The 27,795-nt window shown below is 43.2% G+C and overlaps 1 protein-coding gene across 31 annotated transcripts in view; it reads right to left on the bottom strand.

Annotated features, from left to right (window-relative positions):
• Positions 1–3,071: 3,071 nt before the first annotated feature.
• The window catches only part of mapk10 (mitogen-activated protein kinase 10), a 120,164-nt gene continuing 95,440 nt past the window's right edge, over positions 3,072–27,795 (bottom strand). For 6 of the 31 annotated variants that reach the window (XM_036936823.2, XM_090191646.1, XM_036936818.2 and 3 more), the window contains exons 10-14: positions 25,445–25,569; positions 24,046–24,072; positions 15,242–15,305; positions 12,651–12,728; positions 3,072–6,223 (exon numbers count right to left, since the gene is read on the bottom strand). In XM_036936823.2, coding sequence (XP_036792718.1) covers positions 6,081–6,223; positions 12,651–12,728; positions 15,242–15,305; positions 24,046–24,072; positions 25,445–25,569 — 437 coding nt within the window. In that variant the 3' untranslated portion in view covers positions 3,072–6,080. Of the gene's footprint in view, positions 6,229–12,620; positions 12,729–15,241; positions 15,306–24,045; positions 24,073–25,444; positions 25,570–27,795 lie in introns of all 31 variants that reach the window. The other 25 variants (XM_090191657.1, XM_090191662.1, XM_036936826.2 and 22 more) reach the window with 7 other exon arrangements.

Genomic DNA, 27,795 nt, shown 5'->3' with positions numbered 1-27,795 from the left:
ACACAGGAGGACATTTTTCTCTTTTAAGATCATTTCCTTTTGAATTTCTAGCCAAGTGTAAAATGTTTCTGTTTTGATTAATTTAATGGAGCGAGTTAGGTCTGTTCTATACCAAATTATCATACCCCCCGAGTCCCTTCCCTGTTTCACACCTGGTAGTCTGGTGGATGGGACAACCTGCTCTCTGTAACCTAGAGGGCAACCAGTGGGTCCGTCTCCTCTATACCATGTTAGTTGTAGGATGACAATGTCTGTGTTTCCGAGCAGGAACCTGTAAGTCCAGGTTCCTGCTCTTTAGGCCAAAGGCAGATGACCTCATTCCTGGGATTTTCCAGGATGAGATAGTGAAGGCTTTTTGTTCCATAAAGTGTCCAATGTTGTTGGTCGTGTGGTTTGGCCTCAGGCCAGTAAGTGTGAGCAGAGCCTGCTGAGCAGCCTTGGCTTGGGCTAGTGTAAGGCTAGTGTAAGAGTGGGGGTTGAGCCTGTTTGCCCCCTCACGGCCTGGGCGTATGTGTGACTTCCATGTTGAGGCCCTCTTTGCGGGGGTGGGGTGCATAGGGTGGGCAGGAGGGGCATAGTTCTGATCTGAGGGGGCCTAAATGGTCATGGCTGACTTGAGGGGGTTGTTGATTGGTTGGGGTGGGTGTGCGGCTGGTGGTGTTGTGGTCTGGATGTAGGTCCTCTCGGCATGGGTCCTCTATGTGGGGGGGGGGGATCTGTTGCTCCTGTGTGAAGTGTTGGGCCTGCATTTGAGAGCGATGTCCTTTAGGGTCCGGGCGAAGGTGGGCCCCGCTGCCTTGTATAGGTGGACTTGGTCATAGAGGCTGTTCAAGTCCAGGGTGGAGTGGTGGGCGCCATACTTTTATTTCTCTCTCCAAGCAAGGAGTTTTCAATTCGTGTCAAATTTGGTTAGCAAAAATAAATAAATGAAATGGTTTATTTGATCTAATGGAATTTTTGTAATCCTTAGGTTGTTTCTAGTGTACTGATATTAGTAGGACACGTGATATCCTTGCAACTTTGAGAAAAAAAACTACTTTATATTGGAGTTGTGCCTGGTTGTCACTAGTTACCACAAACACAAAGTCATAAACCCTGCGTATTTCTACAATTTATCTTCTTAAAATGTGATTTTAAACCTAACCACACTGCTAACCATATGCCTAACCCTAACCTTAAATTAAGACCAAAATGCCAATTTTTGTGCCCATTAAATTTTACGATATAGCCAAATTTGACTTTGTGGCTATGGTAACTAGTGGAAACCGTTGTGCCTGTTGGTCACTGCCCTCTCATTGGCTAGAATGGTCCCACCTGATCTTGCCTCCTCCCACCTGCCTTCCATTTTTGAAGACATTTATGTTAATTGTTAGAGCACACACTAGAGTGTCTGGTTAATATCTGTGCATCTGTTTATGAAAAGAACTGAAGGACCCCATATAGGCGTCCCTTAAGGAGCGCCTGTCATCAATCTTAGTTTAGTCTCAAATGGAAGTATCTCTGTATAGTGCACTTCCCTATAAAGTCCACTACTTTTGCAATACCCATAGTTCACTACCCATAGTGCACTGATAAAAAGTGTATATAGAGAATGGGGTGCCATTTGGTACACAACCCAGACATCTAGAATGTGCAGACGAAAAACTGCCTGAACAACAGCAAGAGGAGATAGCTGGGATATCTCCTCCTATCTCCCCCTCCACCTTTCAGCAGGACAGAACAGGCTTAAACCTGGCTGACAACATTATTAACCACAACTGTGAATTCCAGATTATGGAAGAGAAGAAGGAGAAGAGGGAAGTGGAATATATTATTGATCTGTCGTTCTGCCCCCTGAACAGGGTAGTTAACCCACTGTTCCTAGGCCGTCATTGTAAATAAGAAGTTGTTCTTAACTGACTTGCCTAGTTAAATAAAGGTTCAATTTAAAAAAAAATACAAAATAAAATAAAAATACAAAGAAGAATACTACTTCAAAAGCTGTCAGTTAAAAATAAAAATCATTTTCCGTATCGTGTCCGTTTGTTGACGTTTTTAGTCTTTGTACACTTGAATGTTTGTGTCCTTCTTTGGGAATTCTATTTAGACGGAAAACACAGCGATCCTTATGAAGTAGTACAGTCATATATTGTACTATCACAGAGGGACATGTTATAGACCTTAAGTCGTCCTTATCTTTGGGTGGGGAAACTGTTCAGGATATGAGTATTAAAAAAAAAACACCTGACAGGTGTGGCATATCAAGAAGATGGTTAAACAGCATGGTCATTACACAGGTGCACCTTGTGTTGGGGACAATAAAAGGCCACTCTAAAATGTGCAGTTTTGTCACAGTGCAAGTTATTAGGGAGAGTGCAATTGGTATGCTGACTGCAGGAATGTCCACCAGAGCCGTTGACGGAGAATTGAATGTTCATTTTTTTTACCATAAGCCGCCTCCGTTATTTCAGAGAATTTGTGTAACCACGCCACGTGTAACCACGCCAGCCCAGTACCTTCACATCCGGCTTCTTCACCTGCAGGGGAGACCAGCCATCCGAACAGCTGATGAAACTGAGGAGTATTTCTGTCTATAATAAAACCCTTTTGTGGGGAAAAACTCATGAACTGTAGTAACTCTGTAAAATCGTTGAAAGTGTTGCATGTTGCGTTTATATATTTGTTCAGTATTCATTCACATAGGTCCTGATTCAGACTTAAGATATCTATTCCTTTTTTTTTTACTTGTTTTCATTTAAGCACTTCTCAGTAGTTGGTATTCAGACTTACCTTCTGCAGTGGGTTAATTGCGGAAGACACATTCGAGTTGAATACATTTGCTTGGACAAAGGTATCCCCCTTTCCCTTTCTTTTCCCAGGTGCATAAGGATCTTTGCTGGTGCTTTGAATACATGTAATTCAACCACTGAAAACCCTCCATTTTCTGTTGGAGTTTTCATTCAATAAAGTTGAAAAAGCATGAAACATTGGTCTATATTTCCACAACTGTCCTTCACCAGGGGGTATAGTAGCGTATGTAACAAATATGGTTTTCATGCTTTAAATATACAAACCAACAAAAAAAAAACCTCTTATTTCATCCCTTTATTGAAATGTAAGGACACTGATCAAATAAGACATTTACAGATACAAAACAAAACAACTTAGAAGGTATTCTGCTCAGTTGCTAGGTAACTATATAGGTCAGAAGAACTTAGAAGGTATTCTGCTCAGTTGCTAGGTAACTATATAGGTCAGAAGAACTTAGAAGGTATTCTGCTCAGTTGCTAGGTAACTATATAGGTCAGAAAAACATGTAGATGATGAGTCTTTATCTGCATTTTAACAACAGTTCCAGTGTGTTTAAAAAGTAGGTTCCAATTTCTACATGATTAAGTTAGTCAAAGATGCAACGATTCCATGGTGATGGTTGTAGTGTACTTCCTATAGAGAGGACAGGTATCGGTCAGTAGTGGTGACTATGTGCAGGTAGGTGCAGACAGTGGCACCATGCGGAAACAGATTGAACAGGACAGGCCAGACACTAAGGTTTCAACATCTCTGGTAAACTTTCCCAAACTTCACAGGTTTTCATGAAGTTGAAGGATTATAAGATGGAGGATTCCTGGGATCAGGAGGGAATGAAAAGGGAGGGAATCATCCAACTGGGAATCCTCCAACCAGGATTTTCTGGAAAACTTGGGACTTCTGGGAAAGTTACCAGAAATGTTTCAACACTACCAGACACCAACTTCATTTCAATGCTTGCTGCGTTGTTGTTATTACTGCATATCTAAGATGAGGAAACGGCATCATTCCAAACAAGGCACTTCCCATTATTCAGGTTCAGTCTATGAAATAATAAATAATCAATAATAAATAAACTTCCAGTTAAAATCCTTCTTTTTAACATTACTGGTTTTATAGGTAGTCGGTATATCAGCTGATTCCCTTTTGACAAAATATGGCATTACAGTAAGTAGTAGTCATTACAGTAAGTAGTAGGCATTACAGTAAGTAAGTAGTAGTCATTACAGTAAGTAAGTAGTAGTCATTACAGTAAGTAGTAGTCATTACAGTAAGTAAGTAGTAGTCATTACAATAAGTAGTAGTCATTACAGTAAGTAGTAGTCATTACAGTAAGTAGTAGTCATTACAGTAAGTAGTAGTCATTACAGTAAGTAGTAGTCATTACAGTAAGTAAGTAGTAGTCATTACAGTAAGTAGTAGTCATTACAATAAGTAGTAGTCATTACAATAAGTAAGTATTAGTCATTACAGTAAGTAGTAGTCATTACAGTAAGTAAGTAGTAGTCATTACAGTAAGTAGTAGTCATTACAATAAGTAAGTATTAGTCATTACAGTAAGTAGTAGTCATTACAATAAGTAAGTATTAGTCATTACAGTAAGTAGTAGTCATTACAGTAAGTAAGCATTAGTCATTACAGTAAGTAGTAGTCATTACAGTAAGTAGTAGTCATTACAGTAAGTAGTAGTCATTTAAATGTAAATGACAGATGTGATTGAGGAACTAAACTATTCTATGAGGTAACCTCTTGACCCCCCCCCCCCCCCCCCCAAAGCGTTCTTCAGATAGTAACACACACATATATGTCTCCTTCTCTCCTCTTCTTTACTCCACAGTAGTGACACAGAAACAGAGTGAGTGACCACCCTGGTTGGTGGGTAGGTGACATTGGGAATGACTGGCTGTGGGTGGGTGGGCCGGTCCACAGCCCGGCGGCGTGGTGCAGGCGTGCAGTCAGAAGGGATTTTATCATTTCATTTCAACAAAAAACACAAAAAAAGAAATGAGAACTTAAGGTTCCAGCTCAGCGACAAGCTTGGGGTCAGTCCCATTGTCAATTCAGGAAGTCAATTGAAAAATTCAGTTCCAAATTCCAAACTTCCTGAATGTGTTTCAATGATGAAAATATGGAATTAGAATTGGAATTTCAGTTGCCATTCTGAATTGACTGAATTGAAATGGAATTTGACCCCAATCCTACTCAGCGATGACAGTGATAGTACTGTACGTCCCAATGGCTTCTCCTGCAGCCAATCACTACAGTATGTATGTTAATATATATATATATATAGCTATCCATCATTAACTAGAGCTCCCCCATCCCTGGGTTTCCCCACCACTCCGGTTGAAAAGTTCAATTACTTATGTTATATAAACAAAAGTATCTGTAGTCATTTAATCATATAATTAGAGTTAGCTTTTGTAATCATGCAGCAGGTCTAACAGGCAAGGGGTTAAACTAAGGTGAAAGGTCAAGGGGCAAAAGTTAAGGGGACAAAGGTCAAGGCGGTGATCTCATGTGGCAAGGTGCGCTATAGACGAACTTCCAGTACTGGCCATCAGTCCCACGCTGTCTGTCTGTCCGTCTGTGTGCCTAGCTCGCTGCTGAACAGAATGACATATTTACAGAAGACAGGGGGCGCTGTGCTGTGTGGAACACTAGCACTAACCCTTAGCAGGAATAACTGTATTCAAACACACCTATCTGTCACACCCATACAGGAGACAACCCCAGGTTCAAGCCTAGAGGTTATCAAAACATACCGGTACCGTCACATAAGGTGTGGGGGAAGTGAATGGAGGTTTATATAGTACTGTGTAGTAATGACCGAAAAGAGAACACCTTGCCACATTGACTGAAGCACAGACGCTTGCAAGGTATTGGGGGAATGAACAGCCAGTTTTAATGACACTTTACAGAAAGATGCCTGTCTAAGCTTTTTGTCTTTTTTATGATGCCATACAAGGGGGAGATATAAGTAAAGCAACTAGAAGTTAATAAATATATTTCACTTTAGTTTATTTTAGTTTTTTCGTTATACTTTTGTGATTTATTTTTGAATGAAAATGCAGGCTTAAATTTTAGAATCATAATTCTTATAGTAATGACTTTATGTTTCCTTAATCATCCCATTCATATCATCATTTTTTTCTCTTTTTATCATTTTTGTTCGTTTTCAGGTTTCGGTTGGTAGGTAGGTTGGTAGGTAGGTTGGTAGGTAGGTTGGTAGGTAGGTTGGACATTGTGTTTCACCTTCTGAAGAACATGGGGTTACGCAGGCAGGCTGCTAGTCACCTGCAACAACCCAGGGGTCCTGCAGAGGTCTCCAGGCTGCTGTCGGTGTCTGAGGCCAGGGTCTGGTCGGTGGACATGGAGGAGATATCGTTGACGGAGGGGGAAGGGAGGCTCTCACCACTGCTGTTCACGGCTGCACCTGTGCTGAGGGAATGAACAGGCAGCCGGGATTACAATGAACTAACAGCCCCGCAGACACTAATACATAGACACAGTCACAGTCAGCTACAACCATTACTGTGACACATACAACCCTTACTGTGTCATACAGTCAGTCACAACACAACCCAATGTTACACAAGGAACCGTACGTGTTTACAAATCACAGTGACAAACCAGACATGAGAGAGGCAAGTTAATAAGGCTGTCCGCTCTCTCCTCAGAGACAGTAACAGAACAACTTAAGGCTGGGGTCCACTGTCCTCTCTCTCATCAGAGACAGTAACATAACAACTTAAGGCTGTCCTCTCTCTCCTCAGAGACAGTAACAGAACAACTTAAGGCTGTCCTCTCTCTCCTCAGAGACAGTAACAGAACAACTTAAGGCTGGGGTCCACTGTCCTCTCTCTCCTCAGAGACAGTAACATAACAACTTAAGGCTGTCCTCTCTCTCCTCAGAGACAGTAACATAACAAGTTAAGTCTGTCCTCTCTCTCCTCAGAGACAGTAACAGAACAACTTAAGGCTGTCCTCTCTCTCCTCAGAGACAGTAACATAACAAGTTAAGGCTGGGGGTCCACTGTCCTCTCTCTTCTCAGAGACAGTAACAGAACAAGTTAAGGCTGTCCTCTCTCTCCTCAGAGACAGTAACAGAACAACTTAAGGCTGTCCTCTCTCTCCTCAGAGACAGTAACAGAACAACTTAAGGCTGTCCTCTCTCTCCTCAGAGACAGTAACAGAACAACTTAAGGCTGTCCTCTCTCTCCTCAGAGACACTAATACTAAGATTATATTTAAAGGTCCCTAAAAGACCTTTCCATATTCTGTGTTCAGTAGCAGCATGTCAAAGTAAAAGAGATGAAACGTGTAATAAACAGGACAGAGGATGATAATCAGTTCTAAACGGGTCCAATTGAAAGGACTCTCCGGGCTTCTTATTATAATACGCAGAAGTCCAGATGTCGTCCTTCATCTTCCCCTTTTAAAGGATCAGACAGGGCTATTTCATTTCATTTCACAGCAAATGGCTCCATCTATCATTGTTCTCTTCCCTTTTCCCTGTCTTTCTTTGGCTTTTTAGATTCAAATAAATCTGATTGAGTTGGTTCTGTTTTCCAAGATGGATTCTAGGCTATACCAGAGCCAGATATGGTAGCCTAAAAGCATTTGCAGGAAACAAATAGATTAGAGGGAACATCTAGTTAAAGAGTAGGATAGAAAACTGAAGAGAACATTATTTAAGCAGGTAGGAATACAGAAGGCATTCTGTTATTATGAAATAACTCCCATAGAGAACAGTTTTATCCAGTGCTTGACTTGGGCAGAAGCTCACCGGAGCCAAGTACAGGCACCTCAAATGTTCTACTGCTTGAGCTCCTGTTCCTCTTTTAGAATATTAGCTCAAAAGTATTGTGGAGCTCCTGCACCTAAATATAAAACAGTACCTATTTCAGTCTACTGGTTTTATCTAGACTTATACACTACATGGCCAAAAGTATGTAGACACCCCTTCAAATTAGTGGATTCGGCTATTTCAGCCACACCCATTGCTGACAGGTGAATGGCCATTGTTGGCAGTAGAATGGCCTTACAAGACAGTCATAGGATGCCACCTTTCCAACAAGACAGTCAACAAGTTAAATTTCTGCCCTGCTAGAGCTGCACCGGTCAACTGTAAGTGCTGTTATTGTGAAGTGCAAAAGTCTAGGGCCAACAACGGCTCAGCCGCAAAGTGGTAGGCCACACAAGCTCATAGAACTGGATCGCCGAGTGCTGGCAATCCGTTGGACGAATCGGGTTTGGCGGATGCCAGGAGAATGCAATCTGCTCTAATGCATAGTGCCAACTGTAAAGTTTGGTGGAGGAGGAATAATGGTGTGGGGCTGTTTTTCATGGTTCGGGCTAGGTTCCTTAGTTCCAGTGAAGGGAAATCTTAACAATACAGCATACAATGACATTCTAGATGACCTGTGCCTTTCCTGTTTCAGCATGACAACGCCGTTGTGCACAAAAAGAGAATTTTACTGCTTGCGTCAGTGTCCGACCTGACTAATGCTCTTGTGGCTGAATGGAAGCAAGTCTTCGCAGCAATGTTCCAGCATCTAGTGGAAAGCCTTCTCAGAAGAGTGGAGGCTGTTATAGCAGCAAAGGGGGGACCAACTCCATATTAATGCCTATGATTTTAGAGTGAGATGTTCGACGAGCAGGTGTCCACATACTTTCTGCCATGTGTATCACTGCCTCATAATCCACAGTCACTAAGTCTGTAGTGTCACATAACGCATGTCCTCTACACGTACACCTTTCATCTACTCGAGAGGAAACGATCCCACTCGATCCAGAGCATACCAAAATGGTGAGGTGATTTGTACAAAAGACATCCACTGTGCAGGCGGACCATAAATCTCCTGTTCATCAGGCGGGGGGTTAATAAAAGGACAGTGGGAGACATTTCAGCTGACCACCAATAAAACGAGGAGGCTAAATCACAATTTAAGGCTCAAACGTCGATTGTATCCAACCCCACAGTGGCAGGTTTACTCAGAGACAGAGCAGTAAGGGGGAGATATCCGGTGCTCACACAGTGGCTTCTACATCAACGTAAGTTAACTGTGTATTCTTTAAGGACAAAATAAACATATAAAACCATTCTAAGGTTTGAGAATCCTGTATCAAACATGACACGTCACATTCTGAAATAATCTAAGATTACCTAAATGCTATATTCTACATATATCCTCCCATATAGAAATGTTGCCAAAGAACCGTAACCAACACATAAAACACATTGCATTTGCATCCATCCACAACCAGTATAGTAGATTGTTCACTGTGCCAGCCAAGCGGTCATCTATTTCTCCTGACTCTACCTGGGTCTGTGTAGAATGACAGGTGGTTTATCACTAAACCCTAAAGTTGGTTCTGCCTCCTGGCTGGCTATGTGGTGGTCTATCACTAAACCCTAAAGTTGGTTCTGCCTCCTGGCTGGCTATGTGATCTCTGAAAGCCCTGAGCCAAGTACTGCTGAATGGCAGTGCTCCAGAGCCTGGTACTGCTAATGCTGTGAAATACTGCCGTCTGGGACTCTTCAGCACTGCGTCTGTTCTCTGCTCGCCTCAGCACTAGGGCTACCCATCTGCTTAATTGCAGGGAGAGAGGGATGGAGAGAGGGTGAGAGTGAGGTAGAGGGATAAGGGAGGGAGGGAGAGAGAGAGAGAGAGAGAGAGAGAGAGAGAGAGAGAGAGAGAGGGAGGGAAAGAGAGAAAGAGAGTGAGGTAGAGGAATAAGGGAGGGAGGGAGAGAGAGAGAGAGAGAGACAGAGAGAGAGAAAGAGAGAGAGAGAGAGAGAGAGAGAGAGGGAGGGAGGGAAAGAGAGAAAGAGTGGGACAGAGAGACAGACGGAGGGGGAGGGAGACAGTGACAGTATCGCACTGCGGATTAAACCACTTCCAGGCCACTGTCCCCTTAACAGAGCCCTAACAAGGAAGTCTGTAGACACTCAGCAATCCCCAAATACAACTTCCATAGTGACATTTTGTACAGTATAAAAACGCTCTCTGCCAAAAACAGCTGAGGAGAACGACCGAGACAAGTTGTTTTCCTCTCAGCAGCACTAGACTGGACTGACGCCATAATGTTAACAATTCTGTGCCAGCATGACTCCACACCGCCCTCAAGTGGCCATTCAAGGGAATTTACACTACCCATTTTACAGAACATATTTATAGGGCTGAAAATATGATATCAAATAGGACATCTTAGAAGGCCAGCTCAGAACGAGATAAATTCTAGTGTTTCTCTGGAAGAGCAAGGACCAAAGACCCCAGCTTTAATTCATGATATGTTACAGAACAGATGTGAAAGTTCATAAGTAATAAATAAACACTGAGTGTACAAAACATTAAGAACACCTGCTCTTTCCATGACAGAGACTGACCAGGTGAAAGATATAATCCCTTATTGATGTCACCTGTTAAATCCACTTCAATCAGCGTAGATGAAGGGGAGGAGACAGGTAAAAGAAGGATTTTTAAGCCTTGAGACATGGATTGTATGTGTGCCATTCAGAGGCTGAATAGGCTAGACAAAAGATGTAAGTGCCTTTGAACGGGGTAATGGTAGTAGGTGCCAGATGCACCGATTTGTGTGAGAACTGCAAAGCTGCTGGGTTTTTCTACACTCAACCGTTTTCCATGCGTATCAAGAATGGTCCACCACCCAAAGGACATCCAGCCAATTTGACACTGTTGGAAACTGTTGTAAGCATTGATGTCAATATGGGCCAACATCCCTGTGGAACACTTTGGACACCTTGTAGAGTCCATGCCCTGATGAATTGAGGCTATTCTGAGAGAAAATGTTTTTTGGGGGGTGACACCCAATAATAGAAATGTGTTAGTAATATTTTGGACAATCAGTGTATGTATATATATATATATATATATATACACTGCTCAACAAAATAAAGGGAACACATAAACACAATAAACATTCCTAGATCTGAATGAATGAAAGATTCTTATTAAATACTTTTTTCTTTACATAGTTGAATGTACTGACAACAAAATCACACAAAAATTGTCAATGGAAATCAAATTTATCAACCCATGGAGGTCTGGATTTGGAGTCACACTCAAAATTAAAGTGGAAAACCACACTACAGGCTGTTCCAACTTTGATGTAATGTCCTTAAAACAAGTGAAAATGAGGCTCAGTAGTGTGTGTGGCCTCCACGTGCCTGTATGACCTCCCTACAACGCCTGGGAATGCTCCTGATGAGGTGGCGGATGGTCTCCTGAGGGATCTCCTCCCAGACCTGGACTAAAGCATCCACCAACTCCTGGACAGTCTGTGGTGCAACGTGGCGTTGGTGGATGGAGTGAGACATGATGTCCCAGATGTGCTCAATTGGATTCAGGTCTGGGGAACGGGCGGGCCAGTCCATAGCATCAATGCCTTCCTCTTGCAGGAACTGCTGACAAACTCCAGCCACATGAGGTCTAGCATTGTCTTGCATTAGGAGAAACCCACATACATATGGTCTCACAAGGGGTCTGAGGATCTCATCTCGGTACCTAATGGCAGTCAGGCTACCTCTGGCGAGCACATGGAGGGCTGTGCGGCCCCCAAAGAAATATCCACCCCACACCATGACTGCCAAACTGGTCATGCTGGAGGATGTTGCAGGCAGCAGAACGTTCTCCACGGCGTCTCCAGACTCTGTCACGTCTGTCACATGTGCTCAGTGTGAACCTGCTTTCATCTGTGAAGAGCACAGGGCGCCAGTGGCGAATTTGCTAATCTTAGTGTTCTCTGGCAAATGCCAAACGTCCTGCAGTGTTGGGCTGTAAGCACACACCCCACCTGTGGACATCAGGCCCTCATACCACCCTCATGGAGTCTGTTTATGACCGTTTGAGCAGACACATGCACATTTGTGGCCTGCTGGAGGTCATTTTGCAGGGCTCTGGCAGTGCTCCTCCTGCTCCTCCTTGCACAAAGGCGGAGGTAGCGGTCCTGCTGCTGGGTTGTTGCCCTCCTACGGCCTCCTCCATGTCTCCTGATGTACTGGCCTGTCTCCTGGTAGCGCCTCCATGCTCTGGACACTACGCTGACAGACACAGCAAACCTTCTTGCCACAGCTCGCATTGATGTGCCATCCTGGATGAGCTGCACTACCTGAGCCACTTGTGTGGGTTGTAGACTCCGTCTCATGCTACCACTAGAGTGAAAGCACCGCCAGCATTCAAAAGTGACCAAAACATCAGCCAGGAAGCATAGGAACTGAGAAGTGGTCTGTGGTCCCCACCTGCAGAACCACTCCTTTATTGGGGATGTCTTGCTAATTGCCTATAATTTCCACCTGTTGTCTATTCCATTTGCACAACAGCATGTGAAATGTATTGTCAATCAGTGTTGCTTCCTAAGCGGACAGTTTGATTTCACAGAAGTGTGATTGACTTGGAGTTACATTGTGTTGTTTAAGTGTTCCCTTTATTTTTTTGAGCAGTGTATATAGCCTATATTACCTTTTCCATTGAGTAGGGGGACAGCAACCTTTTTAATCAATGCACATGAATCCCTTACTCCATACAGATATTACTTTAAAAACGCCTAAATCCGTACATTAATACCATTCAAATACAGATGTATCATTGTACATACACAAAACACGTACGGTTGGTCAAAAAATACCAAATATACAGTTTAAACCGATACTTTTACATACAGATATAATTACTCATGTACAAATCATACACTACATGTCTCGGAAAAAACAAGACGAGAGACAAAGACGAATGGTGGTCAACGTACGGATGAATTTCTCTGTTACAAAGAAATGTCCAGTGAGTGATTATATTTATAATTCAACTTACAGAGGGGACTAGGTTATGCACTGAGAGTACCTGAGGTAGAGGGTTGTCCCTTCACCACCCCGTTCCTCGTCCTCTCCTCAAAGTTCATCACCTCTTTGTAGATTAGTTCTGGAAAGTGAGATTGAGAGAGAGATAGAGAGCGAGCGAGAGAGCGAGGGAGGAAAAGTTGTGGAGAAAAAAAATCTTTCAAATCGCAGCAGAGAAATCTATTCTCCTCTGCTCTACTAGTCCATTCTATGAGTCTAATTACCATGGCAACAAATAAACTGGAAAAATTATTATACAAACTCAAATAGAAAATGAATGAGTAGACTGTATTGTTGGCCAGCTTCAAAAGACAGTGGATCAGTGGAAAAAAGATTAGAATTGGGCTGCCTATATAAACGCAGCCAATAAACTCCTCAGATAGAGGCCTCCTTAGCAATATAATTACAACATACCTACAGTTGAAGTCGGAAGTTTATATCCACCTCAGCCAAATACATTTAAACTAAGTTTTTCACAATTCCTGACATCTAATCCTACTGTAGTAAAAATTCCAGTTAGGATCACCACTTTATTTTAACAATGTGAAATGTCAGAATAATAGTAGAGAGAATGATTTATTTCAGTTTTTATTTCTTTCATCACATTTCCAGCGGGCCAGAAGTTGACATACACTCAATTAGTATTTGGTAGCATTGCCTTTAAAATGTATAACTTGGGTCAAACGTTTAGCCTTCCACAAGCTTCCCAGAATAAGTGGGGTGAATTTTGGCACATTCCTCCTGACAGAGCTGGTGTAACTGAGTCAGGTTTCTAGGTCTCCTTGCTCGCACAAGCATTTTCAGTTCTGCCCACAAATTTTATATAGGATTTGAGGTCAGGGCTTTGTGATGGCCACTCCAATACCTTGACTTTGTTGTCCTTAAGCCATTTTGCCACAACTTTGGAAGTATGCTTGGGGTCATTGTCCATTTGGAAGACCCAAGATTGTTTATATTTTAATTTTGTTTTTAAATGTTACCCCATTTTTTCGCCCCAATTTCATAGTATCCAATTGTTTTTAGTAGTTACTATCTTGTCTCATCGCTACAACTCCCGTACGGGCTCGGGAGAGACTAAGGTCGAGAGTCATGCGTCCTCCGATACACCACCCAACCAAGCCGCACTGCTGCTTAACACAGCGTGCATCCAACCCGGAAGCCAGCCGCACCAATGTGTCGGAGGAAACATCGTTCCCCTAGCGACCTGGTCAGCGTGCACTGTGCCTGCCACAGGAGTCACTAGTGCGAGTTGAGACAAGGGTATCCCTACCGGCCAAGCCCTTCCTAACCCGGACGAGGCTAGGCCAATTGTGCTTCGTCCCATGGACCTCCCGGTCGCGGCCGGCTGCGACAGAGCCTGGGCACAAACCCAGGGTCTCTGCTGGCACAGCTAGCACTGCGATGCAGTGCCTTAAACCACTGCGTCACCCGGGAGGCCCTGGAAGACCCAAGATATAACCATACTTTAACTTGGACAGAAATGACTGATGTCTTAAGATGTTGCTTCAATATATCCACATAATTTCCCTCCCTCATGATGCCATCTATTTTGTGAAGTTCACCAGTCCCTCCTGCAGCAAAGCACCCCCACAACATGATGCTGCCAGCCCCGTGGTTCACAGTTGGGATTCTGTTCTTCGGCTTGCAAGCCTCCCCCTTTTTCCTCCAAACATAACGATGGTCATTAGGGCCAAACAATTCTATTTTTGTTTCATCAGACCAGAGGACATTTCTCAAAAAAGTACGATCTTTGTCCCCATGTGCAGTTGCAAACTGTAGTCTGGCTTTTTTATGGTGGTTTGGAGCAGTGGCTTCTCACTTGCTGAGCAACCCTTCAGGTTATGTCGATATAGGACTCGTTTTACTGTGGATATAGATACTTTTGTACCTGTTTCCTCCAGCATCTTCACAAGGTCCTTTGTTGTTGTTCTGGGATTGATTTGCACTTTCGCACCAAAGTACGTTCATCTCTAGGAGACAGAACGCGTCTCCTTCCTGAGCGGTATGACGGCTGCGTGGTCCCATGGTGTACTTGCGCACTATTGTTTGTACAGATGAACGTCATATCTTCAGGCGTTTGGAAATTACTCCCAAGGATGAACCAGACTTGTGGAGGTCTACAATTTTGTGGAGGTCTACAAAAGGTCTTGGCTGATTTCTTTTGATTTTCCCATGATGTCAAGCAAAGAGGCACTGTTTGAAGGTAGGCCTTGAAATACATCCACAGGTACACCTCCAATTGACTCAAATTATGTCAATTAGCCTACTGGAAGCTTCTAAAGCCATGACATCATTTTCTGGAATTTTCCAAGCTTTTTAAAGGCACAGTCAACTTAGTGTATGTAAACTTCTGACCCACTGGAACTGTACTGTGATACAGTGAATTATAAGTGAAATAATCTGTCTGTAAACAATTGTTGGAAAGATTACTTGTGTCATGCACAAAGTAGATGTACTAACAGACTTGCCAAAACTATAGTTTGTTAACAAGAAATTTGTGGAGTGGTTGAAAAATGAGTTTTAATGACTCCAACCTCGGTGTATGTAAACTTCCGAATTCAACTGTATATACTCTCAAGATGTGATATGTTTTACCTTTCCATTCATCGATGGAGTGTTCTCTCTCATCCAGCTGCTTGTCGTAGATAGCAGGAGGCGGCTGGAGGGAGAAACACAAGGATGACTGATTGTGTCTGCTGAAGCCGGTTTTAGCTACGGCTAAGAGATGAGTGACACCTAAGCACTGCCAGTATCATGAAAACATTTAAATAATATCTTAAAAACACTTTGAAGTTTCTACATTAAATGGCACAAGCTCTAAACATACGCAACACTAGCCATATTTACACACAGACACACAGAAATATGTTTTATTCATATTTGAACTTTATTTAACTAGGCAAGTCAGTTAACTTCTTTGGGACTGGGGGGCAGTATTGAGTAGCTTGGATAAAAAGGTGCCCAGAGTAAACTGCCTGCTACTCAGCCATAAAAGCTAGAATATGCATCAAATTAGATAGAAAACACTCTGAAGTTTCTAAAACGGTTTGAATGATGTCTGTGAGTATAACAGAACTCATATGGCAGGCAAAAACCTGAGAAGAAATCCAAACAGGAAGTGGGAAATCTGAGGTTTGTAGTTTTTCAAGTCATTGCCTATCAAATATACAGTGTTCATGGGGTCATATTGCACTTCCAAAGGCTTCCACTAGATGTCAACAGTCTTTAGAACCTTGTTTGAGGCTCCTACACTGAAGGAGGGGGGAATGAGAGCTGATTGAGTCAGGGCTCTGCCAGAGTGGCATGAGCTGATCACGCGCACACACGTGAGAGCGGTCTGCGTTTCATTGCATTTCTGAAGACAAAGGAATTCTCCAGTTGGAACATTATTGAAGATTTATATTAAAAACATCCTAAAGATTGATTCTATACATCGTTTGACATGTTTCTACGGACTGTAACGGAACTTTTTGACTTTTCGTCTGGACCTATGAATTTGGATTACTGGGCTAAACGCGCAAACAAAAAGGAGGTATTTGGACATAAATGATGGACTTTATCGAACAAAACAAACATTTATTGTGGAACTGGGATTCCTGGGAGTGCATTCTGATGAAGATCATCAAAGGTAAGTGAACATTTATAATGTTATTTCTGACTTCTGTTGACTCCACAACATTGCGGATATCTGTATGGCTTGTTTTTGTCTGTGCGCTGTACTCAGATTATTGCATGGTGTGCTTTTTCCGTAAAGCTTTTTTGAAATCTGACAGCGGTTGCATTAAGGAGAAGTGGATCTAAAATTCCCTGCATAACACTTGTATCTTTTAGCAATGTTTATTATGAGCATTTCTGTAAATTGATGTGGCTCTCTGCAAAATCACCGGATGTTTTGGAACTACTGAACATAACGCGCCAATGTAAACTCAGATTTTTGGATATCAATATGAACTTTATCGAACAAAACATACATGTATTGTGTAACATGAAGTCCTATGAGTGTCATCTGATGAAGATCATCAAAGGTTAGTGATTCATTTTATCTCTAAATTTATTCTGCTTTTTGTGACTCCTCTCTTTGGCTGGAAAAATGGCTGTGTTTTTCTGTGACGAGGTGCTGACCTAACAATCGTTTGGTGTGCTTTCGTCGTAAAGCCTTTTTGAAATGGGATACTGTGGCTGAATTTACAACAAGTCTATCTTTAAAATGGTGTAAAATACTTATATGTTTAAGGAATTTTAATTATGGGATTTCTGTTGTTTTGAATTTGGCGCCCTGCAATTTCACTGGCTGTTGGCGAGGTGGGACGCTACCGTCCCACATATCCCAGAGAGGTTTAAGAACAAATTCTTATTTACAATGATGGCATACCCCGGCCAAACCCTCCCCTAACCCGCACGCCCCTGGGCCAATTGTGCGCTGCCCTATGGGAATCCCAATCAGCGCCGGTTGTGATACAGCCCGGGGTCAAACCAGGGTCTGTAGTGACGCCTCTAGCACTGAGATGCAGTGCCTTTAGATCGCTATTCCACTCGTGAGACCTTAAATGTGAGTTCAGCAAATCAGCAGCTAGAATACAGATCAGTGATATACCCTCGATACCAGTGGTCTCAACTCCATCCCTCTAGGACCCCCAACATAACACATTGTCGTTGTAGCCCCAGACAAACAACACCGGATTCAACTCATTGAGGACCTGATGATTAGTTGACAAGTTGAAAAAGGTGTGTTTGTCTGGGGTATAAGACAGGAGTATAGCATAGGACAGGAGAATATAGCATAGAACAGGAGTATAGCATAGAACAGGAGAATAGTATAGGACAGGAGTATAGGCCATGAGTATAGGCCATAAGTATAGCATAGGACAGGAGATTCTTGTCATGAAATCTATGCAGCCTACTCAATCACTTTTTATAGCTACTGTTTACAGGGCTCCTGGGCCATACACAGCGTTCCTCACTGAGTTCCCTGAATTCCTATCGGACCTTGTAGTCATGGCAGATAATATTCTCATTTTTGGTGATTTTAATATTCACATGGAAAAGTCCACAAACCCACTCCAAAAGGCTTTCGGAGCCATCATCGACTCAGTGGGTTTTGTCCCATATGTCTCCGGACCTACTCACTGTCACAGTCATACTCTGGACCTAGTTTTGTCCCGTGGAATAAATGTTGTGGATCTTAATGTTTATCCTCATAATCCTGGACTATAGGACCACCATTTTATTATGTTTGCAATCCCAACAAATAATCTGCTTAGACCCCAACCAAGGATCATCAAAAGCCGTGTTATAAATTCTCGGGCAACCCAAAGATTCCTAGATGCCCTTCCAGACTCCCTCCACCTACCCAAGGATGTCAGAGTACAAAAATCAGTTAACCACCTAACTGAGGAACTCAATTTAACCTTGCACAATACCCTAGATGCAGTCGCACCCCTAAAAACAAAAAAACATTTATCATAAGAAACTAGCTCCCGAGCTCTGAAGCAAGCTTCCAGAAAATTGGAACGGAAATGGCGCCACACCAAACTGGAAGTCTTCCGACTAGCTTGGAAAGACAGTACTGTGCAGTACCGAAGAGCCCTTACTGCTGTTCACTCATCCTATTTTTCCAACTTAATTGAGGAAAATAAGTACAATCCCAAATGTATTTTTGATACTGTTGCAAAGCTAACTAAAAAGCAGCATTCTCCAAGAGAGCATGGCTTTCACTTCAGCAGTGATACATTCATGAACTTCTTTGAGGAAAAGATCATGATCATTAGAAAGCAAATTACGGACTCCTCTTTAAATCTGGGTATTCCTTCAAAGCTCAGTTGTCCTGAGTCTGCACAACACTGCCAGGACCTAGGATCAAGGAAGACACTCACGTTTTTTAATCCTATATCTCTTGACATATTGATGAAAATAATCATCGCCTCTAAAACTTTAAGCTGCATACTGGAACCTATTCCAACTAAACTACTGAAAGAGCTGCTTCCTGTGCAGTTTGTCTCTGTGGATGGTTTGTCCTCTGACAAATCAACTGTACATTTTTGTGTTCCTCAAGGCTCAGTTTTAGGACCACTACTGACAGGAGTATAGTATAGGGCAGGAGTATAGTATAGGACGGATGTAGATGACAGGAGTATAGTCCAGTGCATTCGGAAAGTATTCAGACCCCTAGACTTTTTACACATTTTGTTACATTACAGCCTTATTCTGAAATTGACAAAATAGTAATTTTTTACTCATCAATCTACACACAATATCCCATAATGACAAAGCAAAAACAGGTTTTTAGACATTTTTGCAATTAAAAAAACAAAAAAACAACAAACAACTGAAATATTACATTTACATAAGTATTCAAGTCCCTTGGCAGTACTTTGGCAGCAATTACAGCCTTGAGTCTGCTTGGGTATGACGCTACAAGCTTGGCACACCTGTATTTGGGGAGTTTCTCACACTCTTCTCTGTAGATCCTCTCAAGCTCTGTCAGGTTGGATGGGGAGCATCGCTGCACAGCTATTTTCAGGTCTCTCCAGAGATGTCCGATCTGGTTCAAGTCCGGGCTCTGGCTGGGCCACTCAAGGACATTCAGAGACTTGTCCCGAAGCCACTCCTGCGTTGTCTTGGCTGTGTCCTTAGGTTCGTTGTCCTGTTGGAAGGTGAACCTTCACCCCAGTTTGAGGTCCTGAGTATTCTGGAGAAGATTTTCATCAAGGATCGCTCTGTACTTTGCTCTGTTCATCTTTCCCTCGATCCTGACTAATCTTCCAGTCCCTGCTCCTGAAAAATATCCCCCCAGCATGATGCTGCCACGACCATGCTTCACTGTAGGGATGGTGGTAGGTTTCCTCCAGGCGTGCCACTTGGCATTCAGGCCAAAGAGTTCAATCTTAGTTTAATCAGACAAGAGAATCATGTTTCTCATGGTCTGAGAATCCTTTAGGTGCCTTTTGGCAAACTCCAATCTGACTTTCATGTGGCTTTTACTGAGGAGTGGCTTCCGTTTGGCCACTCTACCATAAAGGCCTGATTGGTGGAGCGCTGCGGAGATGGTTGTCCTTCTGGGAGGTTCTCCCATCTCCACAGAGGAACTCTGGAGCTCTGGCAGAGTCACCTCCCTGACCAAGAGCTTCTCCCTCGATTGCTCAGTTTGGTCAGGCAGCCAGCTCTAGGAAGAGTCTTGGTGGTTCCAAACTTCTTCCATTTAAGAATGATGGAGGCCACTGTGATCTTGGGGACCTTCAATGCTGCAGAACATTATTGTTACCCTTCCCCATATCTGTACCTCGACACAATCCTGTTTCGGAGCTCTACGGACAATTACTTCAACCTCATGACTTGGTTTTTGCTCCAATGTGCATTGTCAATTGTGGGACCTTATATAGACAGGTGTCACCTTTCCAAATACTGTCCAATCAATTGAATTTACCACAGGTTGACTCCAACCAAGTTGTAGAAACATCTCAAGGATGATCAATGGAAACAGGATGCACCTGAGCTCAATTTCCAGTCTCGTAGCAAAGGGTCTGAATACTTACGTAAATAAGGTATTTCTGTTTTTTTATTTTAATAAATGTGCAAAGAAGTCTAAAAACCTGTTTTCGCTTTGTCATTATGGGGTATTGTGATGCCATTATGGGGTATTGTGATGTCATTATGGGATATTGTGATGCCATTATGGGGTATTGTGATGCCATTATGGGGTATTGTGTGTAGATTGATGAGGATCTTTATTTATTTAAAGAATAAGGCTGTAACTGTAACGAAGACGCTGAGAGTCAAGAAACAGGTACGTTTAATAAAACAACAAACATGGAACGAGACAACATGGCGTCTACTGACTGGGGAAAGAACCTAAGGGAGTGCCAGATGCAGGGGAGGTAGAAAAGTGAGGTAATGGAGTCCAGGTGTGCCTCAAGATGAATCGTAATGATTGGTGCCAGGTGCGCGTAATGATTGGTGCCAGTTGCGCGTAATGATTGGTGCCAGGTGCGCGTAAAGATTGGTGCTAGGTGCACGTAACGATTGGTGCCAGGTGCTCGTAATGATTGGTGCCAGGTGAGCGTAATGATGAATGCCAGGTGCGCGTAATGATGAATGCCAGGTGCACGTAATGATTGGTGCCAGGTGCGCGTAATGATGGATGCCAGGTGCACGTAATGATTGGTGCCAGGTGCGCGTAATGATTAGTGCCAGGTGCGCGTAATGATTGGTGCCAGGTGCGCATAATGATAGGTGCCAGGTGCGCGTAATGATTGGTGCCAGGTGTGCGTAATGATTGGTGCCAGGTGCGCGTAATGATGGGTGCCAGGTGCGCGTAATGATGGGTGCCAGGTGCGCGTAATGATGGATGCCAGGACCGGTGGTTAGTATACCGGCGACGTCAAACGCCGGAGTGGAGGAGCAGGAGTAGACGTGACAGTAACGTAACAAAATGTGGGAAAAGTCAAGGGGTCTGAATACTTTACAAATGCACTGTATATGTATAGACGACGGGATAATAGTATAGGACAGGAGTATATAGTATAGGACATCTGACTGTGTTGTTGTACTATAGGCTTGGCAGCCTACCAGTGCTGCAGACATATTTTTTTACCTTTATTTAACCAGGCAAGTCAGTTAAGAACAAATTCTTATTTTCAATGACGGCCTAGGAACAAAGGGTTAACTGCCTGTTCAGGGGCAGAACGACAGATTTTTACCTCGTCAGCTTGGGGATTTGAACTTGCAACCTTTCGGTTACTAGTCCACCGCTCCAACCACTAGGCTACCTAGTAGCCCCAGGGTGGCAGAATGTCAAACATTATGAATATTTTTGACGAGACTTCATATAAATCACATTCATGATGTGACCTTGGAAGTGGGTTAATTAAGAGGTCAATGCATACGTACACTACTGGACTACAACATTACAGGCTGCTTCTAAAGGATTTGTTACGAGACCGGTAGGTAGTTGTTCAGCAGAGTATCAATCAAAAAGTTCAGCCGAATCTCGAGGTACTGTACATGCTGCATGTGTACTGTACAGGACTACTGTCCAGATGTTATCGTATGTCTATAACACAGAGGATATTTAGGTAGTGTTACGAACCAATTTATCAAATCTATAGGTTTTTTCATTTATTTTAAGATTGCAATAAGATAGCATAGACGTTCTGTCTAGATATGACAGAGTACAGGAGGCTACAGCAAGGTTTTCTTGCAGTTTCATCAACACATTAACGACCACTTCTACAGTGAAAAATGGCTCCGGTATTCATAGATGCAGCCAGACGGTATGTTACTTTCTGTTAGTGAGGAGAAAGCCACACAGACATCCTGCCACACAGACATCCTGCCACACAGACATGCACAGCACACAGACATCCTGCCACACAGACATCCTGCCACACAGACATCCTGCCACACAGACATGCACAGCACACAGACATCCTGCCACACAGACATCCTGCCACACAGACATGCACAGCACACAGACATCCTGCCACACAAACATCCTGCCACACAGACATCCTGCCACACAGACATCCTGCCACACAGACATGCACAGCACGCAGACATCCTGCCACACAGACATCCTGCCACACAGACATCCTGCCACACAGATGTGCACAACACACAGACATCCTGCCACACAGACATGCACGGCACACAGACATCCTGCCACACAGACGTGCACGGCACACAGACATCCTGCCACATAGTCTCTGCATTGAGTTAGTATTCAGTATTTTTCTGTTTATTAAGGATCACCATTAGCTGCTGCTACACTTCCTGGGGTCCATACAGGATTAAGGCAATTACATACAAAATAAAACAGTATATCACACATTACTACACACTATCTACCACAACATATCTCCAATACAATAATCCATTATACAGCAATATATTACAATATTAATGTACATGTGTGTGGATTGCGTGTTAGCATGTTTATTTATTCTATTTATTTATTTATCCGTTATTTTACCAGGTAAGTTGACTGAGAACACGTTCTCATTTGCAGCAACGACCTGGGGAATAGTTACAGGGGAGAGGAGGGGGACGAATGAGCCAATTGTAAACTGGGGATTATTAGGTGTGTGTGTGTGTGTGTGTATACGTGTTTGTGTCTGTCTCCACACAATCCGTTCCATAAGGTGTAGTTTTATCTGTTTTTATTTTTAATCGGATTTTACTGCTTGCATGAGTTACTTGATGTGGAATAAAGTTCCATGTAGTCATGGCTCTATGTATTACTGTGCACCTCCCATATTCTGTTCTGGACTTGGGGGACTGTGAAGAGATTGCAATGATTTCACTTGCTGTGGTAGCCGACATGTATAGTGTTGAGTCATCAGAATACATAGACACGCTGGCTTTACTCAAAGCCAGTGGCAGTGTGATTAGTGAAGATTGAAAAAAAGTAAGGGGCCTTGCCAGCTACCCTGGGGAATGCCAGACTCTACCTGGATTATGTTGGAGAGGCTTCCATTAAAGAACACCCACTGTGTTCTGTTAGACAGGTAACTCTCAATCCACAATATAGCAGGGGATGTAAAGTCATAACTAACACATTTGTTTTTACAGCAGCAGATTATGATCAATAATGTCAAAAGCTGCACTGAAGTCTAACAAAACAGCTTTCACAATCTTCTTATTATTATCAATTTCTCTCAGCCAATCATCAGTCATTTGTGTAAGTGCCGTGTACATGTTGAGTGCCCTTCCCCTATAAGCACGCTAAAGCCTGTTGTGAATTTGTTTACTTTGAAATTGTATCTTGCAACCACAATTTTTTCTAAAAAGTTTACTAAGGGTTGGTGACAGGCTGATCGGTCGGCTGTTTGAGCCAGTAAAAAAGGTGCTTTGTTATTCTGGTGTAGTGGAATGACTTTGGCTTCACTCCAGGGCACACACTTTTCTGTAGGCTTAGATTGAAGAGATAGCAAATAGGAGTGGCAATATCGTCCACTATCATCCTCAGTAATTTTCCATCCAAGTTGTCAGACCCAGGTGGCTTGTCATTGTTGATTGACAACATTATATATATATATATATTTTTTTTTTGTCTGAAGTATGAGGGTTCCTTAGGATAGTGCAATTTTGGTCATATCTGGTCATATCATGTTTGTAATGCTCTCCATTCTGTATACTCCTAGAACCAAACGTGTTATTCTCCTACAGGGACGGCCGAAAGAACCCTTTATGGTTCTACGTAGCACCTTTATTTCTAAGAGTATATATATATGACACTTTTCTCAATTTTGGTCAGTGATGGGGTTTCTGAAGATGGGGTTTTGACTACCTACCCCCAAATACAGTTTCGTAAAGCCATATGTGGTCATATCATGTTTGTAATGCTGTATATGCTGTATGGGAGATATATTTCTCTTGGTGTAAGTCATTTTTTTTTTATTTACCATTGATATTTGGACGAGATCCCTGGCCTTCATCAGCATGAAATGAACAATAAAGAGGGGAGAAAACAGTACATTGGTTTCAGGGAGAATGTAATGCCATTGATGGCCAATATAATCTATTTATCACATCTATACAACAATATAGCATATCCCATCATAAAACAGTAAAATGTCACTTTTTGGTCATTTTTGTTTTGATTAAGTAAAATGTATGTTTTCACAAAAGAATGAGACATGCTACAAATGAAATGTACATATTACACAATATCATATAATAATATACTTTAAAATGCATATTCCAACTGTCAAACAGATATTATAATGAAGGTGTGTGATTTATTGCAAATAACAAAATAAAATAAACTTGATTCAAATCTACTTAATTGATCTTGTTGAGAGTCATTGATACCCTTATATTTGATTAATCTTGATTAATCTTGATGAGAGTTATTGATACTCTATATTTGTACACCTCTTTCACATAGTCATATGCTGAAATCCAAACTAATATACTAATATACCACATTTCACTATTGGGAAGAGATTGTATCAGTTTGGGTTCCAGGCTAACAGAGAGGTTAACTTTTCATTCAGCACCCCAGTTCTGTCTGCTTCACTGGGTTCAGAGAAGGCCATGTCACACTGTATTGCATTATGCATAGGCAGATAGGCCTACTTGGTGTGAAATGCATCTAAAGTCTTCATCAAGTAAGAGACAGGCTGCAAAAGGCTTTTTCCCAAACTCACTATTATCCCACAGTGATGAAGGTCTTTAAAAGGGAATGACTATATTTCAGTACATAACCAGCACACCTTAAGAAATGCCCGCTCTGCTATATGATCCAGTATTAACTATCCAGTATTAACTATCCTCATCACACAGCTCCTGGATGACAACTATACTGTATTCTCCCAAAGCAGTGAGCAGTGAGACTGGGCTTTGTATCTGTGCTCTATTTGAGGAATCAAGCACATTCCAGCAAGGTAAAACCATAGTATATATTTCTATGGGTAAAACAACCAGTTGAGCCCACTGTTATGTCTCTACAGTACCATGATAGTCAGTAACATGCGTACATGTTTCCATGACTACCTAATGCCAGATATACTGTGGTGGGTAAAAGGATAGCCATAAAAGGTCAAACCACAAAGAGCGAGCAGGGGATACAAACTAAACAACAAAAGACAACAACAGAAATGTTTCTCTGGATGGTTCCTATAGTAACCATTATGAGAGGGGAATGTAACATAAAAAATAATATATCTACACACCACTAATACAAACACAAGGCAGATGAAAACAGCCCAAACTAAACAAGTACCAAGCTGTAGGATTGACCTAGGGCTACTAACTGATAAGGCTGCCAGAGAGTTCTAGCTACAGACTCCTCCTACTCACCGCCTCCACCTCGGCTGGGTCGTACCAAACGTTGATGTAGGGGTGCTGTAAAGCTTCGTCCACTTGTATCCGCTTGGCTGGATCAATAATCAACATCTTACACAACAGGTCTCTGGCCTGGCTGGCTGTGGAGACAGAGAGAAGCAGAGAGAGAGAGAGAGAAGCGTCAGAGTCAAGGAAGGAGAGAGGAGACAGAGAGAGTGGGGTCAGAGTAAATGGATAGAATAGGAGAAGGGAGAAACTCAATCAGCAATAAAACACTGTCTATCAAACATTATGTGCATCCAAAACGGCACTCTATCCCATCTGTAGTGCACTACTTTGTCTCATATTGTCTCCATGTGAGACAATAGTTTACTGTTCCTTTAAGATTTTTCCCTCTTCTGTTTCCATAGCACCACAGTCAAGGCTTAACACTCAGGGAATATTATGGTTCAACACACAGACATTCAATCTCATGTCAGAAGAGAGAAGAGAGCTTGCTAGTAACCTACTTGTTTCTCAAGGTTATGAATTACAATACTCGTACAACTTTTTGTATGAGCCTTAAATTACAAATGTAATATTTCTTTAGATGCAAATTCACAAAATAAAAAAAACATGATCATGATGAATCCATCTGTGCTTCCTGCTCTTGTACCAATATGAACTGTTCAGTTCTACAATAGCAAACTCTTAACCCACAACCCCCCAATCCCTCCCACAACCCCCCAATCCCTCCGTCCCTCCCACCATCCTTCTACCCATCCCTCCATCCCTCCCACAGCCCCTCCATCCCTACCACAGCTCCTCCATCCCTCCCACAACCCCCAATCCCTCCCACAACCCCCAATCCCTCCCACAACCCCCCCAATCCGTCCCACAACCCCCCAATCCCTCCGTCCCTCCCACCATCCTTCTACCCATCCCTCCATCCCTCCCACAGCCCCTCCATCCCTCCCACAGCTCCTCCATCCCTCCCACAACCCCCAATCCCTCCCACAACCCCCAATCCCTCCCACAACACCCCAATCCCTCCCACAACCCCCCAATCTCTCCATCCCTCACACCATCCTTCTATCCATCCCTCCATTCCTCCCACAGCCCCTCCATCCCTACCACAGCTCCTCCATCCCTCCCACAACCCCCAATCCCTCCCACAACCCCCAATCCCTCCCACAACCCCCCCAATCCGTCCCACAACCCCCCAATCCCTCCATCCCTCACACCATCCTTCTATCCATCCCTCCATCCCTCCCACAGCCCCTCCATCCCTCCCACAGCCCCTCCATCCCTCCCACAGCCACTCCATCCCTCCCACAGCCCCTCCATCCCTCCCACAGCTCCTCCATCCCTCCCACAGCCCCTCCATCCATCCCTCCCACCATCCTTCCCCCCATCCATTCATCCCTCCCTCCACCCCTTCATCCTTCCCCCATCCCTTCATCCCTCCCTCCACCCCTCGTACGGCCCTGACAGTCTGACTCACTCTAAATAGTCTATTAGCAGCAGTCAGACGATCTGCACTGTACCTTCCCTCATCACCATCCCCACACTGTGCTGCATCACCATGCCAGCAGCTATAGGCCAGCCATAGCAATCTCCAAAATGGCGGCTCAGACGCTCCCTCCTCTGAGTCACTCCTTATCTCTAGGACAGCAGCTCTCTCAGCATGCAGTGTAACCAAAGACCACGGCTCCACTAGCTTTAGTCCTAACAGGATTTCCCAGGCTTCTACCTAGCCTCCAGTACAGCTACGTAAACAGTGCTCTCATACCCTTTTCACACTATTGTGCCGACCCCAAGCATATACTGTTCCAGCTGAAATATTTGATTTTGACATTGTCCTTTCCAGCACGGTTCCAGTAATTATGGTGGATGCATAGCCAGGCTAGCCCAGTACATCTCTGGTCGGTTTGGCTCGGCTCAGCTCAGTAGTCAATCACTCTAATGCAGTTTCTCTCTAACACACTCGCTCTCTAACTCACTCGCTCTCTAACACACTCCCTCTCTAACTCACTCCCTCTCTAACACACTCGCTCTCTAACTCACTCCCTCTCTAACACACTCCCTCTCTAACTCACTCGCTCTCTAACACACTCGCTCTCTAACACACTCGCTCTCTAACACACTCGCTCTCTAACACAGTCACTTTAACACTACATCTTTCCTTCTGTCTCTGGCTGTGACTGTAACCATTATGTCCTCTCTAACTCAGTGGGTGTATTCCTCTAGTATATCTGACACAGCCGCTATAACACAGCTCTAACTCAGTGGGTGTATTCCTCTAGTATATCTGACACAGCCCCTATAACACAGCTCTAACTCAGTGGGTGTATTCCTCTAGCAGCCCATCTCCTCTCCTTCAGTCT

This window comes from Oncorhynchus mykiss, chromosome 12, assembly GCF_057628025.1.
Source record: "Oncorhynchus mykiss isolate SJ-2025 chromosome 12, ASM5762802v1, whole genome shotgun sequence".
Classification (NCBI taxonomy): domain Eukaryota; kingdom Metazoa; phylum Chordata; class Actinopteri; order Salmoniformes; family Salmonidae; genus Oncorhynchus; species Oncorhynchus mykiss.
Note: the sequence above shows the minus strand (reverse complement) of the source record. Positions and strands in the feature narration are given on the sequence as shown.